Source organism: Mirounga angustirostris, unplaced genomic scaffold, assembly GCF_029215605.1.
Source record: "Mirounga angustirostris isolate CCGP_5_RB_7025 unplaced genomic scaffold, mMirAng1.0.hap1 SCAF_6, whole genome shotgun sequence".
Taxonomy (NCBI): Eukaryota; Metazoa; Chordata; class Mammalia; order Carnivora; family Phocidae; genus Mirounga; species Mirounga angustirostris.
Window position 1 is genome coordinate 27,355,078 of NW_026991714.1, and position 17,647 is coordinate 27,372,724.

General features: G+C 51.8%; 1 protein-coding gene across 2 annotated transcripts; it reads left to right on the forward strand.

Annotated features, from left to right (window-relative positions):
• LOC123846013 (tubulin alpha-8 chain) lies at window positions 1-8,083 on the forward strand. 2 transcript variants are annotated; one of them, XM_045877019.3, is made up of 5 exons: window positions 1-144; window positions 1,852-2,074; window positions 3,397-3,545; window positions 5,337-6,017; window positions 7,690-8,083. In XM_045877019.3, the coding sequence occupies exons 1-5, from the start codon at window positions 142-144 to the stop codon at window positions 7,981-7,983; spliced, it is 1,350 nt and encodes a 449-aa protein (XP_045732975.1). In that variant the 5' UTR covers window positions 1-141; the 3' UTR covers window positions 7,984-8,083. The 2 variants fall into 2 exon arrangements, with proteins under 2 accessions (XP_045732975.1, XP_064450066.1); XM_064593996.1 differs by lacking the exon at window positions 1-144 and adding an exon at window positions 264-286.
• The last annotated feature ends 9,564 nt before the right edge of the window (window positions 8,084-17,647 follow it).

A 17,647-nucleotide genomic window follows, 5' to 3' on the forward strand; every position in this document is an offset into this window, starting at 1 on the left:
GCTAGGAGGCATGGCCGGCAGCTGGGCGGGGATATATAAGCCCCAACTAGCCTGTCTGCGCCGGGATTCGTGGTGTTGCTGGAGACTCGTAACGCGTCTGCAGTCAACGACCCTCCGCAAACGTCACCTGTCGGAACAACCATGGTGAGAGGGAGCTGGGGGGTACTGGCGGAGTCCACGATGAGGGCGGTACTGCGCGGGAGAGCGTGCTGGGGGCGCCCGAGGGTCCCCGGTAAGGGCCAGCTGCGCGGGAAGGAGGGGAGCCCGGGGCGCCGGGCAGTCCAGGGTGTGTGCGAAGGGCTGCGCGGGGCTTCTTGGGGGGGGGGGGGGGGCGGTCACGGTGACCACGGTGTGGGGGGCTGTGCGGAAGGCCGGGGACGCCCGCCGCGTCCGAGCGCTGCTTTTCTGAGCCCCTGGCCCGGGAGAGGCGAATGCGAGCTGGAGAAGTTCTGCGCACTCCCTCAGTCTCCAGGGAGGAAAGAAAGGGAGGGAGGTGGCGCGGGGGCGCGGGGTCGGCGGGGCGCCAGCGTGGCGGGGTGCGCCCCGCGCTGCGCGCAGCCTGGGGCCCCCAACCCCGGTCCGGCTGTGCGTCGCGCTCCGGAGTCGGGAGCCTGGACCCGCCCCAGTTTTCTCCCGCGGCGGCCCGGGACAAAGAGGCGCCCGCCCCCAGCCGCAGTCCCCGCCTCCGGGTGAAGTCCCACTCCCGCCCTGGAGGCCGGACCTGGGCCGCTCCGCAAACTCCGGCAGGTTTCTCCAGTTCTGAACTGTTCCTCTGAATGCCTTTGTCTTGCGCGGCCGGACTCGCGGCCAGAAGTCAGAGGTGCACGACCTTGACCCATCCCTGGTCAGGCACGTCCGTGAGCTCCTGGTGTCTAAGGAGGAATATCCTTTACTCCACTTCTCTCCTCTTCTGATGCCCAACCCGTGAAGTCCCTCAGTTAAACCAAAGAGCTCGGGGTGTGTCAGGCCTCAGGGCCTCACAGGAATCATCAGATGCCCGCCTGTGTCCTGAGCCCCTGTAAAGGCTCTGAGGCTGCCTTGAAGGATAGCTCCTAAAATTGCTAAACTGTTGCCGATTGTCTTAGAAGACCCCTTCTGCATCTGGGAAGGGTGCCGCCCTTTCACACGGATCCTATAGACTGTGGGTTGGGGGTGAAGGACCAGAAGACAAGAGAGTCTGTCCATTGTAGGAGTTACCTCAGGAGAGCTGAAAGGGCCAGGGTGAGTCTTCTGGCTCCATTGTGACCATCGAGCAGTACTTATCTGGATTGACTGTGTAGTGCAGTGGGCAAGGACAAGTGTCCAGAGTCAGGGCCTATCCCCCCAAAAGGGGAGGTTGCGGATGAGCTTTCAAACTAGCTCTAACTCCAGAGCCACTGCCTCTCTTAATCCACAGACCTGAACTTGGTCTTCTGCCCCTTCAGAGTGTAGAGGACACAGAGTCCCCACCGTGGGAGACCCCTTCCCCTAGGGGTCCAGTGCTGGAGGCTCCATCTTGGTGTGCAGGACTCTGAGCTTCCTTGTCCCACCCCAGCCAGCACACAGGGCATTAGGCAATGGGATTTGGCTGCTTGGTATCAGCTTTCTCTACTTCCTACCCCTGAAGACCTGGGCTTTAGCCACTTTCGTTCTCGAGCCCTCAGTAAATGAGAAAGAAAATGAGGTCATTTGGCTTAAAGTGTGGGAAGGTCTGGAAAGGGAACCCAGTCTTTGGGTTTGGGAACATATAACTCACTGTCAGGCCTCAGTCTCCAGGGAGGAAAGATACAGGGGTGCTTCCAGGGCCTTTTCAAGGTCCACTTGCTTCCCTTCTCCATTCACACCCCATCATCTCTCTGCTTCCCCCAACAGCGTGAATGTATCTCCATCCATGTGGGCCAGGCGGGCGTGCAGATGGGCAATGCCTGCTGGGAGCTCTACTGCTTAGAGCACAACATCCAGCCCAATGGCACCATGCCTAGTGACAAGGCGCTGGGCAGCAGCGATGACTCCTTCAACACCTTCTTCAGTGAGACTGGGGCTGGCAAGCATGTGCCCCGGGCTGTCTTTGTGGACCTGGAGCCTGCTGTCATAGGTGAGTGGGCGGGGGTTCCCCTCTCCAGCCTGTATTTTTTGCCAGCCCCAAAGTCAGTGGGGAGCCCTGCTTAGGGGAAAAGCTCTTGGAATGCAGGCAGCCCCCTGCCAAGAACAACACTGAAGTCTGTTGCTTTTGTCTAGACTCTGACTTCAGGAGGGGTCCTGAGGGCTTCCTGTGCTGAGACAGATATCAGTCAAACTGCTCTGCCCAGAAACTGCCAGATGTTTGAGTCAGGGGTCAGACCCAGAATGAAGACTGCAGAAAAGAATGGATATGGAAGCAGAAACTTTAAACTTCCTTTTTCCTACCCGCACACTCTTGAGGATAACATTGCCTAAGGGACTGGGCACTGAGAACATTCTTAATGGTTCCCTGCTCAGCCTTAACTGAAAGGGGCCCCTTAATAGTATGTGGACCCATATGAACTTGGCTGTTGCTGGCTCCCAGGGCGTTCTCTGCTTCCTCCTTTCTGCATCTGGATCACCTCAGTTTCCTGTTCCTGAAAACTTTACCCCTCTCCCCATCTTTCTTTCTTTTTTTTCTTTTCTTTTCTTTCTCTTTTTCTTTCTTTAAGATTTTACTTATTTGAAAGACAGCATGAGTAGGGGGGAGGGGCAGAGGGAGAGGGAGAAGTAGGCTCCCCACTGAGCAGGGAGCCCAGTGCGGGACTCCATCCCAGGACCCTGAGATCCTGACCTGAGCCAAGGTCAGACGCTTAACCAGCTGAGCCACCCAGGCGCTTCCCCATCTCCCCATGTTTCCAAAGATAGTTTTGTAGATGTAAACTGTGGACTGGGTTTTCTGCATCAGTCTATGTTCTAGTCCCAATCAAAAGTGAAGTGAGGGCACCTGGGTGGCTCAGTTGGTTGGGCGACTGCCTTCGGCTCAGGTCATGATCCTGGAGTCCTGGGATCGAGTCCCGCATCAGGCTCCCTGCTCGGCAGGAAGTCTGCTTCTCCCTCTGACCCTCCCCCCTCTCATGCTCTCTGTCTCTCATTCTCTCTCTCTCAAATAAATAAATAAAATCTTAAAAAAAAAAAAAAAAAGTGAAGTGAGATTCCCCTAGACCCCGTCTGATTCCTCACCACGTAGAGGTGGCTGTGAGGGAAGGCAGTGTTAAAGGGGCCCCCTGACTTACCTCCTCTCAGGCCCAGGGAGGACTAACTGGGCTTTGCAAGTTGGTCTCTGGAAGGCTGTTGGCCATCCATGCTCCCTTTTGCAGTTATACGTGGGGGAGCTTAGCGTGGGTCCTAGCGCCTGTGTCCTCGTAGGGGATGGGACCAGCCTCTCTTACCTTTGCCCTCTTTCTTCCCCTCAAGATGGGGTAAGAACTGGCATTTATAGGCAGCTCTTCCACCCTGAGCAGCTGATATCTGGCAAGGAAGATGCTGCCAACAACTATGCCCGAGGCCACTACACCGTGGGGAAGGAGATCATCGATCTTGTGCTGGAGCGCATCCGAAAACTGGTGAGCGGACCAAGTGCCCTTGACACCGTCAGGAGATCCGTGTGTCCTGACTCTCTCTTCCTGGCCTGGGAGGCTGGACGTGTGTGGAAGAAAGGGAAACCACAGATCTGTGGCTGTGGCCAGCGCCCGTGGTGTCCTGACGGCTCCTTTGGCTTGTCTGTCTCCTCCGCTTCCCCTAGGGGGAGCTGTGTGTCCTGGGTGTGGATCTAGGGTTAGAAGCCTGAATAACCAGTTCTGCCCTGAGTCTGTGGACTCAGGCTCCTGCCCTGCTGGTTCCTAGCTTTGCCAGGTCTAATTGTCCAATCCAAGCCTTCTTTGAGCTTTGATCCCTCTCTTCCCCCAGCAGGTAGGTGGAAGCTGCCTTGACAGGTCAGCTTGTTCTTAGACTCCTAAGCAGAACTTTACACCTGGGAGAGGCTCCTGCTTACTGGTTATTTTTTAACCACTTCCCAGTTTACCCCATCCCTTGCCTGAGGCACTGAGAACCAGGAGCGAGGCCAACTAGGAGCCAGTACTTGGCACTGGTCCTCTAGAGGGATTGTCCAGACCTACTCTGTGCTGCTCACTAGCTCAGACTGAGGACTTGCCATTCATTGACTTGAGGAATGGGATTCTGTGCTTGCAAAAACAAAGTACCCCCTGGGCTTAGGGTTTTCTTTTTTTCTTTTCCTTTTTTTTTTTTAAGATTTTATTTATTTATTTGGGAGAGAGAGAGAGAGAGATCATGAGCGGGGGAGGGGGGCAGAGGGAGAAGCAGGCTCTCCGCTGAGCAGGGAGCCCGACGCGGGGCTCGATCCCAGGACCCTGGGATCATGACCTGAGCCGAAGGCAGACGCTTAACCGACTGAGGCACCCAGGTGTCCTAGGATTTTCTTAAGAGCTTTTTCGGTGGGGGGGGGGGTTGTTGTTTTGTTTTTTGGGTTTTCTGTTTGTTTGGGGGGTATTTTGGTTTTTTTAGTTGTTATCAATTTGCATCAAGTTTGCTTTTCCTTTAATTGATTTTTATTGAGATATAATTGCCATAGCATTAGTTTCAGGTGTACCACATAGTGAATCGATACATGGATATATCACAAATAAATGGAGAATTTTTATAACGTTACTCCCCGTGCGTCTGGTATAGACTGACGCTCTTCTCGTCCAAGGACCAGCTACATCAGAAGTCAGCGGGGGTACTTGTTAAACCCGCAGGTCCCTGGGTTACAGTCTGAAGTGGGGGGCCTGCGAATCTCTATGTTCAACAAGATGCCACCACTACCTCCCCCCACCTCCCACTCTGCTGCAACCAGGGCGCAAAGCCACAAAGTTGAGAGGGCCCAGCTGTCTGACAACAGTCTTCCCGTCCCACCTGACCCTCCTCTCCTCTCTTCTCCCCTCCCACCATCCCTCACTTGCCACTTCACGCACACAGCAGTGCCCTTCAAGGTCATCTGTCCCCTAGAACTCCAAACCCCTGGAGGTAGTCTCTTCTCACCTCTACAGAGGCAAAGCAAAAGAGCATGAGAGAACTTTCTGGAGTCACGGAAATTTCTGTATCTTGATTAGCTTGGTGATATAGGTATATACACTTGTCAAACCGTTCATTGTACATGCAATAAAATGTGTACACTTTATGTACAAATTATGCTTAAAAGTTTTATTTTGCTTTGTTTGTTTTCTAAATCTAGAAGTGAATACAGTTGTAGTTGGGCTACAGTAGCTTTGCCGACAGAAGAGGGTTCCGTCAGGAGAAGAGGGCTGGGGGCCGGGGGTGGGTCAGCTGCATCCTAACAGTGTTCTCTCCTACCCCAGACAGACCAGTGCACCGGGCTTCAGGGTTTCCTGATCTTCCATAGCTTTGGGGGTGGCACTGGCTCAGGCTTCACCTCCCTGTTGATGGAGCGGCTTTCTGTTGACTATGGCAAGAAGTCCAAGTTGGAATTTGCCATCTACCCCGCCCCCCAAGTATCCACAGCGGTTGTGGAACCCTACAACTCCATCCTGACCACCCACACCACCCTGGAGCACTCGGACTGTGCCTTCATGGTGGACAACGAGGCCATCTATGACATCTGCCGCCGCAACCTGGACATCGAGCGCCCCACCTACACCAACCTCAACCGGCTCATCGGCCAGATCGTGTCCTCCATCACAGCCTCCCTGCGCTTCGACGGGGCCCTCAACGTGGACCTCACAGAGTTCCAGACGAACCTGGTGCCCTACCCCCGCATCCACTTCCCCCTGGTGACCTACTCCCCCATCGTCTCCGCGGAGAAGGCCTACCACGAGCAGCTGTCAGTGGCCGAGATCACCAACGCCTGCTTTGAGCCCTCCAACCAGATGGTCAAGTGTGACCCCCGTCACGGCAAATACATGGCCTGCTGCATGCTCTACCGCGGAGAAGTGGTGCCCAAGGATGTGAATGCCGCCATTGCCACTATCAAGACGAAGCGGACCATCCAGTTTGTGGACTGGTGTCCCACAGGTTTCAAGGCAAGTGAGGAGTGAAGTCGCGGATGGGGGGGAGGGGAGGTGGTGAGCATGTGGCCTGCGTACGCGCTGAGAAGAGCGATTCCTACAGAGCCACAGGCAGGACGCCAGAAGGGCTAGGGATGGGGAGAATCGGGCAAATAACAGCTTTTTTATTCTACTCGAAAGCTTGCCTGTATGAAAGAAAAAGTAGGTTTCGTGTCTTTCGGCCTGGCCGATGGGCACTCCCTAGGTTTGCCAGTCAGGTTGGGACCGTTCACCTGTGCCAGGGACATACCCACCCAGTATGGCTCCCGCTCGGAAGGGAGTGCTTTTGGAAGCGCGGAAAGGCCTTCCATTCAGATAGTGGGCGAGACGTGGATCAGAAGGTCTGGGAACACAGCCTCTTCCTTTTGAAGTAATGAGAAAGAATTTGTTTATGCCCCTTTCTTTTCTCTCCCCGCATTCCCAGAGGGTACTGGGCATGTGACCTAGTTTAAGTTTTATGGGTTTTGTTCCAGGGTGAGATTAGAAAGATTAAAGGTGGCAGCTCTGGCATTTAGGAAACCCACAGCTTCCCTGCCCGGTGACGCTGTTACAGACGTGACACGACGGGAGAGGACTCAGGGACTCCGGTCATAAAGCCAACAGCCGTGTGCTAGGACTGAAGAGCTGTCCTGTAGCTCAGAACTAGAAATCAGGGGTAGGAAGTCTGGAAGGCAGATTCTTCTAGCTCCATATTAGGAAAGCTTCAGCTACTCAGAGGAAGAAAGGCTGCCTTCAGGAAGTAGTAAGCTTGCTGTCCGTAGAGGCAGTAAGGGGGAAGTGGGCTTTTTTTTTTTTAACACTGAATATGAAATGTATATGTTCTGAATAGAGCAACGTTTAAAGTAGATTAAGTTTAGATCCAACTGGAGAGCTTCACAAGATTTTATATTTTTTAAGCTATTTTGTAAACTATAGGAAAGTGGGGAGGTTAGTACAATTAACACCTATATACCCACTGCCTAGATTCAACATCTGGCTCTGCTAGGCTTCCTTTATGTTTGCTTTGCTGACCCATTTAAACTCATTTACGGCTATTTATGACCCACCAGTTTGTTTTTTAATAATCCTTCTCCAAAATAAGAATACCTAAGTCAGTATTTGAATTTTCCCCATTTCCACAAATGTCTTTTATATCCGTTTTTCAAAGTCAGTTTATAATCCAGGCCCAGGCATTATATTTGTCTCTTCAGTCTTTTAATGTAAAGCATCCACCCTTTTTCTTTTTTTTTTTTTTTTAAAGATTTTATTTATTTATTTGAGACAGAGAGAATGAGAGACAGAGAGCATGAGAGGGAGAAGCAGACTCCCCGCCGAGCAGGGAGCCCGATGCGGGACTCGATCCTGGGACTCCAGGATCATGACCTGAGCCGAAGGCAGTCGCTTAACCAACTGAGCCACCCAGGCGCCCCACCCTTTTTCTTGATGGTGACTTTGAAGGGACTAGTCTTAGTGTCTTGAAGGTCCCACATTCCAGATTTGTTTGTTTCCTTATGGTGGTTAACTTGTTCCCTTATCCCTGGGTTCCTTACAGACTGGCAAATGCCAAATACCAGGGGACTGCCCCTCTCCCAGCTTTGGGAATCCTTCCACACACCCCTTCCCAGGAACCCAGAACCAGGGGCTGACACTATTTGCTGTTTCTTCTTAGGTTGGCATTAACTACCAGCCCCCCACAGTGGTGCCCGGGGGCGACCTGGCCAAGGTGCAGCGGGCCGTGTGCATGCTGAGCAACACCACAGCCATCGCCGAGGCCTGGGCCCGCCTCGACCACAAGTTCGACCTGATGTATGCCAAACGGGCCTTTGTGCACTGGTACGTGGGTGAGGGCATGGAGGAGGGGGAGTTCTCCGAGGCCCGAGAGGACCTGGCTGCCCTGGAGAAGGATTATGAAGAAGTGGGAACAGAGTCTATGGACGGCGAGGATGAGAGCGAGGAGTTCTAGGGGGTCCTGGCATCTGCGACGTCCGCTCTCTCCCTAGTTTTGTATTTCTCATTCCACTGTTTCCCTAACCCCCTACAAATATAATCGGTGTCTCAAGCGATGTGGAGCTCTGTGATGTGGAGTTCTGCCCAGGCATGGGCCTTCACTAACTTTCCAACTTCCTTGTCGTCCTTCTAAGTTAAGGGGCAGGATGGCCTCTGTGTCCGGTGGTTCCAGCCGGGGGATACATAACAGAGGATCGATCAGACCACTCTGACAAATATTCAGGGGCTCAGGACCAGGACTGTGGTGCTTTGACTTCATGGGGTGGTTCCCTGTGTGTACCCCCTTATCCCCAACCCACCTCAAGGAAAGGTAAGCCTTCTAGAGGTTCTGGTGAAAGCTTGCTGGAAGTTGGCGCCTAGCGTTCTGGGACAGAAAGTCTGTCTGGGTTTCAATGCCAGGAAGGAGTCAAGTGGTTTTTTTGTTTTTAACCTATCCTCCCTCCTCATGGCCAACAGAGGGCAGTAGAGGTAGAAGCCACATGAATTCACAGGCCAATCTGCAGCAGCCATCTTAAAATTTAGGGCTCTAGCCCCATGCCATATAAAGTAAAGGCACAGGGTCCAAGAACCAGGATTCCAAAAGACCAAGGGTCTTTAGCCTGGGGCTGTTGAACATCTGAAATACTTTTTAAAGTGCCTATGAGCCTTTTAGGGAAAAAAAAAAAAAGTCTATATTTTTTTATTTTTAAAGGGGTCCCTGATGAGAAAGGTATTATAGTTCTAGGACCTAGCCACATACAGTCTTAGAAATCAGTGTATTAGTCAGTAGAAGGACCTGGCAGGACCTAAGGAGTAAACTGGTGGTCCCTTCCAGCACGGCCCAGGTTCAAGGATGTCTCTCTCTAATGTGCTTGAAAAGCCCCTCAGCCAGACAGAAATGTATTCTCTGTAGAGGTGGGAAATCTCCATGGGACCAGGCTCTGCCCCTGGCAAGGCCATTGAGCAGAACCCAGCCCAGCCCCCACCAGAAGGGTAGGGCCTGTACTCTTGGCCTGAATCTACCTGCTTTGATTTTTTTCAGACACTGAGTTCTAGCGTATTACTCAGGATGGGTCTCTGCTTTTTTTAGGCACCAGTGAGCCTTGGGGCTACCTGGATGTGTCCCCAGTGGCCTTGCTTTGGGTTCAGGGGACAAGTTTCTTAATGTTAACCTACGAACTGATTCCCAATATCTATGAGTCTTGCTTGTTTGGTGTCCTAGAGCTCATTAACACAGTGCTCAGATCCATAGACTTTGACCCCTACCTGTTAAGCTGCAGGCCTTTAAGAGGAGTTGTGGACCTATGCAAATTGTCCAGCCCAGGCAACTGAATGGGTCTCTTTCTGAAGGTCCTCAAGGACTTACAGGCTTGGGTTAGAGGTAGAGTTAAGGTACAGTAGAAGGGGAAGGAGGTTAGGAAAACCTGGCCAGTGCCTATTCAAGGACCCGGATCAGTCAATGTTCAGCAAGTCCATCTGGCCTGCACTATTGGTATCTTTACCCAGAAACCAAGAGCTGACATTTTCTTTCCTCTTTCTTGCCCTGCTTTTTCCCTCACCGGACCCATGAATTCGTACATACTAGCAGTTCTTCCTCTGTGGGTTCAAACCACTAAGTAGAGAGACCCCTCCTCGCCCTACAGGTGCCCCAGGCATTGGGAAGGAGAACGGCCAATGAGGGTTGGACACCTAACCCTGAGGCTCTCTTGTGATGAGATACCAGACGGGTGAGTCAATTACAAGTGGGCGGAGCAAGCCCGATAATTTATTTAGATAAACTTGGAGCTGCCTTCACCTTCTCTCATGGTCCCAAACTAGAACAGATCTAAGTCACATTCTCTTTTCTCGCTTCTTACCGCCCCCCCTTTTTTTTTTGAGATTTTATTTATTTATCTGACGGAGGGAGACAGAGTGAGAGGGAACACAAGCAGGGGGAGTAGGAGAGGGAGAAGCAGGCTTCCCGCCGAGCAGGGAGCCCGATGGGCTCGAACCCAGGACCCTGGGATCATGACCTGAGCCGAAGGCAGACGCTTAACGACTGAGCCACCCAGGCACCCCACTTCGTACCCCTTTTTTGTGTGTATTTTCGAAATAAGCAGGAAGAGTCTTTTAAGTCTGTGTCTGGACTCGGCCCCTCTCCCCCAACACCCAGTGCTGAGCCCCACACAGAGCCATGTCCCTGGGTCCCCAGGGAGAGGCTTGCCTGGGTTCCTTTCCAACTATGGAGTCCTTTGGTGGGGTAATGATGGAGAAGCAGAGAAATTCTTGCCTTGGGGGTTGCGGTCTGAAACTGAAAGCACTCAGTGTCTTAACAAGTGCTCTACCTAAAGCAAGCATTACCCTTGCTGGGCTGGGATGTTCGTGAAGGTGTTTTTACCAGAGCTGGCAGCGGGTGCACTCTGGCCCTGGCCATAGCACGGTCTACACCCAGACGACTTCCTGCAGGTACCACCACATTCCCTTTGTCACTGACCCAGGACCCCGGAGCCTGGTGGAAAGTTGGTTCTGTGGAGTCCTTGGAGAGGAGGGGGGTTATCCTCTGGTGATCAGAACAGGACACTAAAAGGCATTAGCCTCAATGACAGGGAAGATTAGAGGATCTCTACAGCAGCTCGCCCATATGAGAGGCTTAACAAAAAATTCCCGCCCTCAAAAAAGGATGGAGGCCTTGGCTGTTTCTTTCCCTGGTGCAGATTTTCAGTAATGCCTAGTATTCAGGCTGTTCCTCACCTCTCCCCCCGAGCTGTGCCTGAGATGCCCGACACCAGAGCCTTTTAGATTTGACTGCTCCGAGGTGTAACCCTGTTTTCTTCTGGTTGTGTTAACAGGTGCCTGCCAGTTCTAAGGTGAAAGCAGGGTCCTGGGGTCTGACTGCTTTTTCGTGAAGATTTTTGACTAGTCTTGCTGTTCTTGCCTTTTCCCTGCTTCCCCCCCAACCACCACCTTTCCGAACTCCCCAGGGCTTCGGGTCCTTGGCATTTTGGAGATCGTGAGGGGAGTCCCCTTGCTTCTTGTAAGCACTGGGTGGCGTGCAGTAGTCGTCCTGCCTACAGCAAGGAGCCGATCTGCTGTCTCTTTCTGTCTTCCCTTTTCCTTAAAGCTCAAACTGGGGTGAGAAACGTGCAGGGTGCGCCTAGAGGACACGGGAATCCCTAGCTCCTCCTTCCCGGAGGACTGGCACTTGAGCCAGATACTAAAAGTGGGTTGGGGTGGAAAGAGGGCTAGCTGTTCCAGGCAGAGACTGGCAGAGGAAAAGATACGGGAAGCAAAGGTACATTCTATTTAGGTGGCGAGTAGTTTGTAGCTGGAACTTGAGATAGAAGAAGGGGGAGCTCGAGAAAAAGGACCTTGGTTTTGCCTTATCTTTCTCGAATATTTATTGAGCACCTACTATGTGGCATGAATTATTCTAGATGCTAGAGGGAACCAATGAGGCAACAAAGGAGTTTGAATTTTCTCCTGTATAAAATCTTCAGTGGCTGTCAAGTGCCAGCATCCAGGGTCACTTGTCCTTAAAGCAATGGTTCGCAACCTAGAGTGATGTGGCACGACAGTTTTGGTTGTCACGACTGGAGAGAGGGGGTGTTCTGGTGCGCAGTGGGTAGAGAGCACAGGACAGACCTCGCCTCAACAAAGACTTATACTGCCCCCAAATGTCAGTGGTGCTGAGATTGAAAACCTTGCCCTAAAGGATTGCTTGGCAGTCGCAAGAAGGGTCGGTTTCCAAGCACAGCACACTAGAGGGAGAGGGGCGGTTGTGGTAATCAAGGTGACGCATAATGCTTCAACCAGAGCAGTGAGATGGGGAAGAGAAGGAGTTGGAATCACAATACTTAGTGACCAGTTCATGCAGCCCGTGGGAAGAGTTGTGGGTGCCTGGATTTCTGCCTTGGACGGCATGAGATGCTGTCCCTCCTTGTTATTCTGTTTGGATTTGGAAATGAATTCAGCTTTAGACACTGTATCCATCTTCTAAGGCTGCCGTAAACAAAGGACCACAGACTGGGGGGCTTATGCAACAGAAATTAACCTCCTCACACTTCCGGGGGCTGGAAGTCCGAGAGGAAGCTGTCGCCAGGGTCGGCTTCTCTCCTTGCTTTACAGATGGCCATCTTCCTGTGTCCTCACATGGTCTTCCCTCTGTGCCTGTCTGTGTCCTCGTTCCCTCTTCTTAAAAGGACACCCGTCATCTAGAACTCACCGTATGACTCTATCTTAATAACCTCTTGAAAGGTCCTATCTCCAGCACAGTCCCACTCAGAGGTGTTTCAGCATGTGAATTTTGTGGGGGCACCGTTCAGGCCCTAACAGACAGTGTTGAGCTTGAGTCCCCTGGGGGTCAGGCAGAGCAACACTGAGCCCCCAGAGGTGCTGCTGAAACTCAGGAAGTCAGACTGAGGGTCAGGGTGTGAGATCGCCTGTGGAGAGAGCCGAAGGACAGAGATGGCCCAGGGAGCGCTGCTGGTCACGGGGGTGGAGAGAGCTCCCAGCCCGGGGCAGAGGCCCGGCACAGAAGGTGAGGGTGCGGGATGACCAGAGTCTGACACTGCAGGGACCGAGGCAGATGGGCACTTGCACACATACGTCTGTAGATAGGAGGTTGGAATTCCTGGCTTCTGTTTCTTATTTGTTAAATAAACAAACAAGTAAAAATATTTATTTACTTATTTATTTATTAGAGAGCATAAGCGGGGGGGGAGGGGCAGAAGGAGAAGCAGACTCCACACTGAGCAGGGAGCCCGATGCAGGGCTCAATCCCAGGACCCTGGGATCCTGACTTAACCGACTGAGCCACCCAGGCACCCCTATTTTTTATTTAAAGTAGAAGAATTCATCTTTGATTCATTCACATGAATGGCAAGAAGAGAATTAGACACTATTTGAGACTTTTGATCTTCTGGGGGGATGGGAAGAAGCATCTAAGTGGAGAGAGAACAGTGGGTAGAGAGCAGGGATGCATCCCAGTGAATCTGAAAATGGTCAGTGCATCCAGCAGCAGACATTGCATCACCCCCTCTGAGCCCTCAGGGTCCTAGACCCCTCAACACGGCCACTACCAAGGGGTCCCTGGCACTGGGGGCCACCTGAGTCTAAGCTTAGAAGGGAAGAAACACAAAGAGGAAGCTATGTGAACAGATCGCATATGTGACAAAGATGAGTAGGAATGTGAATAAAGTCCAGAATCTAGTCTGTGGGGTTGAGGACTGACTGGGTTTTGAAGGCTGAATAGGAGTTGGCCAGGAAGGAACAATGCAGGGGACACAGCATGATATCTCACAACTACTCCAGCTAGCTCTCTGCTGCCAGGGCTAACGGTTCAGGGCAGAATGGTGGGAAATGGGAAAATTCTACAGAAGCAGGCTATGTCTTCACAGAACAGCTGTCTCCCCACCCAAAGAGGTCCTGGTAAAGAGTGAGAAGAAAGGACTCTTCTTGTGCCTGAGCCTTTGAGGATAGGGTCTGTGTTTTGGCCTCACCCCACACAGTACGGGCCCCTGGTGCGCATTTGGGTACTAAGCTAGGGTGAAGGACTCAGGTGTGAGTCAGGAAGATGGGAGCCAGAGTGCCCTGTTAGGGACAGAAGGTGGTGGCCGCCTAAGACCTCAGAAGTCTGGGAATTAAGGTTTAAGGGACGGTTATAAATGTTGCTGACTGCCCATATCCCTGGCCTCTTATTTCCCACTTAACAATGAGGCTGGCTCATTCTTACTGGGGAAAAAGAACAAAGTTGGAAACAAAATTGGTGACCGAGCTCTGGGCCCCAGCCTCAAGCAGAGACTGCTTTTGCCACTTCGTGGGACATTCTGACCCCCACCCCGAGGATCAGGTAGATGCTCTGAATGCTGGCTTGGCCGTGACTCGAACACGTGCTTGGGAAGATCTGGCAGGACTCAGCCGAGGTACAGTGTGTAATTCCCTCACTGACAGGAAGAATGGGGGAGCCTGCAGCCTGCCCTGCTTCCTCTCCCCTCTTCACTCCAGCCTTCAAGAAGAAAGACCATGCAGGATAGCAGGCTGATATCCTCTCAGAGGAGAGGTGGAGACCTTGTCAAGTAATCCACTCCTCTGGACACTCCTTGTAAGTTGAGGGACATGGACCAGATGTCCAGTTAAGGACACTTCCCATGTCTCTGTGTATAAGGACATAGAACCCAGGCAGCAAGGAGGAAATCCAGGGATGGGGGTGTCCAAGGGGTAGGCACCCCCTCCCCCTATGCACACGCGCACACACACACAACTCTTTCTTGCTGATCTAGAGTCTGGTTCTTCCCATCAAGCCTGAGCAGGCTCCCCGCCTCAGGCAGGCTCCTTGGAAGGCTGGGGCTTGCCTCTTCTGGGAGGGGCTGCTTTTAGATTATCACATCAGAAAGTCAGCAGGCAAGTTCCATACAGGACTTCGTGCAGCAGCAACTAAGGGGGAAACAGCAGACCCTGGCCCATTTGGTCACCTCGTTCTAATGAGCAGCTTACCAGGGATTAGTCCCTATCCCCAATGGGGGATGGGTCCCCTGGAGTGGATTTCATAAGCCCTAAGCACAAGTCACGTCTAATTGCTATATTTAAGACTGCAGAGGTGTGAGGGGCAGTGTGCAAATCCATTCAGCTGGCTTTAAAAAGCACAGAGCAGCTTAACTCATGATTAAGAACACAGACTCTGCAGCCAGAATGCCTAGATTTGAATCCTAGCTTTGCTACTTCATCGCTGTGTGGCCTTTATCAGGTTACTGGGCCTCTGTTTCCTCATCCATAAAATGAGCCTAAAACAACAGACCCTACCTCCTAGGGTGGTTATGAGGATAAAAGCTACAGTACTTAGAATAGTACCTGGGACACACAGCAATGTCTTATTTGTTAAATATTTTTACTTGTTTGTTTATTTATTTACTTATTTATTTATTAGAGAGCATAAGCGGGGGGGAGGGGCAGAAGGAGAAGCAGACTCCACACTGAGTCTCTGTCGGCAATATGGCGCTGATGCTCACTGTCGGCAATATGGCGCTTCGCATAACCCACTGGAGGGGGACGAAGGGGACTTTCTGTATGGTCTGAGCATCTTCCATCACTTCTCCATATATAATTCTCTGTTCCTATTCTAAGTAAGCACTTCTTTGTCTTCCCTGATGCTCTTCCCCCCCCCCCAAATTAAGCTCTTTTGAAGATACTCGTTCTCAGCAGTTAATTATTCCAATTCTCCTTTCAGCCAAGACCTCTCACTACTTGCATTCCTCTTCCCCCAAGTCCCAGTGTTTTGGAGCTCACACAATTGGCTCTGTGCGTCCAAGCACTGGCTGTAGGCCCACCCACACAAAGCACCCCTCAGTATCTCTCTGCCCCCTCCCCTGCTCACTCCTGCTCGCAGCCAGAGCCTCAGCATCCCACCCGTGCTCTCAGAAGCTTCTAGGTAGGTCAGAGGGTGTCATTCATTATATACAAGCAGAACTTTGTCCTAATTCCCAGCCACTCAGCCAGCAGTGAGACCCAAATATTTTATCACAGCGATAGGCAGGCATTGGCTCTGGCAGAAGGCTTCCAACAGGAAGAATCCAGAATTAATTATGAAGGCCCTCTTTTGCAGCCTTGTTGCTGTGCGCTCCTTCCATCTAAAACAAGCCACCCCAAACTTCGGTGGCTTAAAACAACCATTTATTTGCTCATGATTCTGTAATTTGGGCAGAGCTTGGTGGGGGGAGCTCACCCTTGCTCCGTGGGTTTGGCTGGGCCAACCCAAATTCCAAGACGGCCTCGCTCACACATCCGATGCCTTAGCTGAGGTGATGGGGGTCTGGGGGTGGCCTGCACCTCCCTTTCTCTCCAGGTCTCTCATCCAGTCAGTGTAGTCAGGCATTACATAGTCGCCAGCTTCCAGAGCATGAAGACAGAAGCTCAGAGGACTCTGAAGACCTAGGCCTTAAGACCCAGCTTCAATGGGAGGTGTTACGAGTTGAATCGTGGCCCTTACCCACTCAAGATCATACACTGAAGTTCTAACTTTTGCTTTTTCAGAATGTGGCCTTAACTGGAAGGTCATACTGGAGTAGGGTGCCAATATGACTGGTGTCCTTATTAAAGGAGGAATTTGGACATTTCCACAAGGAGAATGCCATGGTGGGTTGGAGTTAATGCTCTCACACCTGTCAAGTACTAGGAAAGAGCCCTGGAACAGAGACTGCCCTAGTGGGCTCAGAGGAAACGTGGCCCCGGCTGCACCTTGATCTCAGACTTCTAGCCTCCAGAGCCGTGAGACAACTTTATGTTGTCTTTTTTTTTTTTTTTTTTAAGATTTTATTTATTTGAGAGAGAGAGAGCATGAGAGGGGGGAGGGTCAGAGGGAGAAGCAGACTCCCCGCTGAGCAGGGAGCCCGACACGGGACTCGATCCTGGGACTCCAGGATCACGACCCGAGCCGAAGGCAGTCGCTTAACCAACTGAGTCACCCAGGTGCCCACAACTTTATGTTGTCTTAAGCACCCAGTTTGTGGTACTTTGTTACAACAGCCCAGCAAACAAATCCCGAAGGGAAATGAAGTCTACCTCTTGGTGGGAAGGGAGCCCTGCACGTACAGGGATGGGGGAATTGTGGCTGTTCTTGCAGACCATCTACTCCAAGACCGTCCAAGAGTAGACAGGTCCTACACCTGACTCTGCCCAGAATTTGCTGGGTAGTGTTGGGGAAGCCGTGTAGCTCTTCCTCCCTTTCCCAGACACTAAGGACAAGCTTAGATAAGATAGCCCTTTTTTTTTTTTTAATATTTTATTTATTTATTTCACAGAGACACAGCAAGAGAGGGAATACAAGCAGGGGGGAGTAGGAGAGGGAGAAGCAGGCTTCCCACGGAGCAGGGAGCCCCATGTGGGGCCCGATCCCAGGACCCTGGGATCATGACCTGAGCCGAAGGCAGACGCTTAACAAATGAGCCACCCAAGCGCCCCTAAGATGGCCTTTTTGACTGTTGCCAGCTTTAAAACTTTGTGCCCTCCTAAGAGTTCTTTTGTAACCTGGATCAGTATCCCCTGAAGGTTTGTAAACACGATTGCTGGTCACCACACCTCCCCACTCTTCGTTTCTGATTCGATAGGTCCGGGTGAAGGCCTGAGAATTTGAGTTCTAAGAAGTTCCCAGGTGATCCCGCTTCAAGACCACACTGTTAGGGGACCATTGGCGGGCAGTGGTCCCTAGCCCAGTCCCCACGTTGGAATCACCTGGGGAGCTTTCACAAACCGATGGCAGGGCTCTACCCTGGAGCTTCTGTCTAACTGCTCTTGGATCCACACTCTGGTATTTTTCTAAAAATCTCCTTAGGTGAAGCGAATGTGCAGCCGGAGTTGAGAGCCAGACTTTCGCAGAAACAGTACAATAAAAGCATCAGTGCGTATTTCTAAGAAAAATTGTTCCTCAATCTGACCTGCATGGCCCAAACGGAATACAGCTTTCAACGAAGGAAAAAACGTGTTCCCTCACTTCCTGAGATTAAGGAATTTGACTCTTAAGCTCCTGTCACCCCTCTGGAACACTTTGTAACTGCCTCTGGTCCCATCATCTCTCTCATGACCGATGCAGTGCCACTGGCCCAGAAAGAGGTGGGAATTCAGTCCTCAAAGGGAGGGAGAAGAACAATCCTTCGTTTCTATGTCCCTGCCTC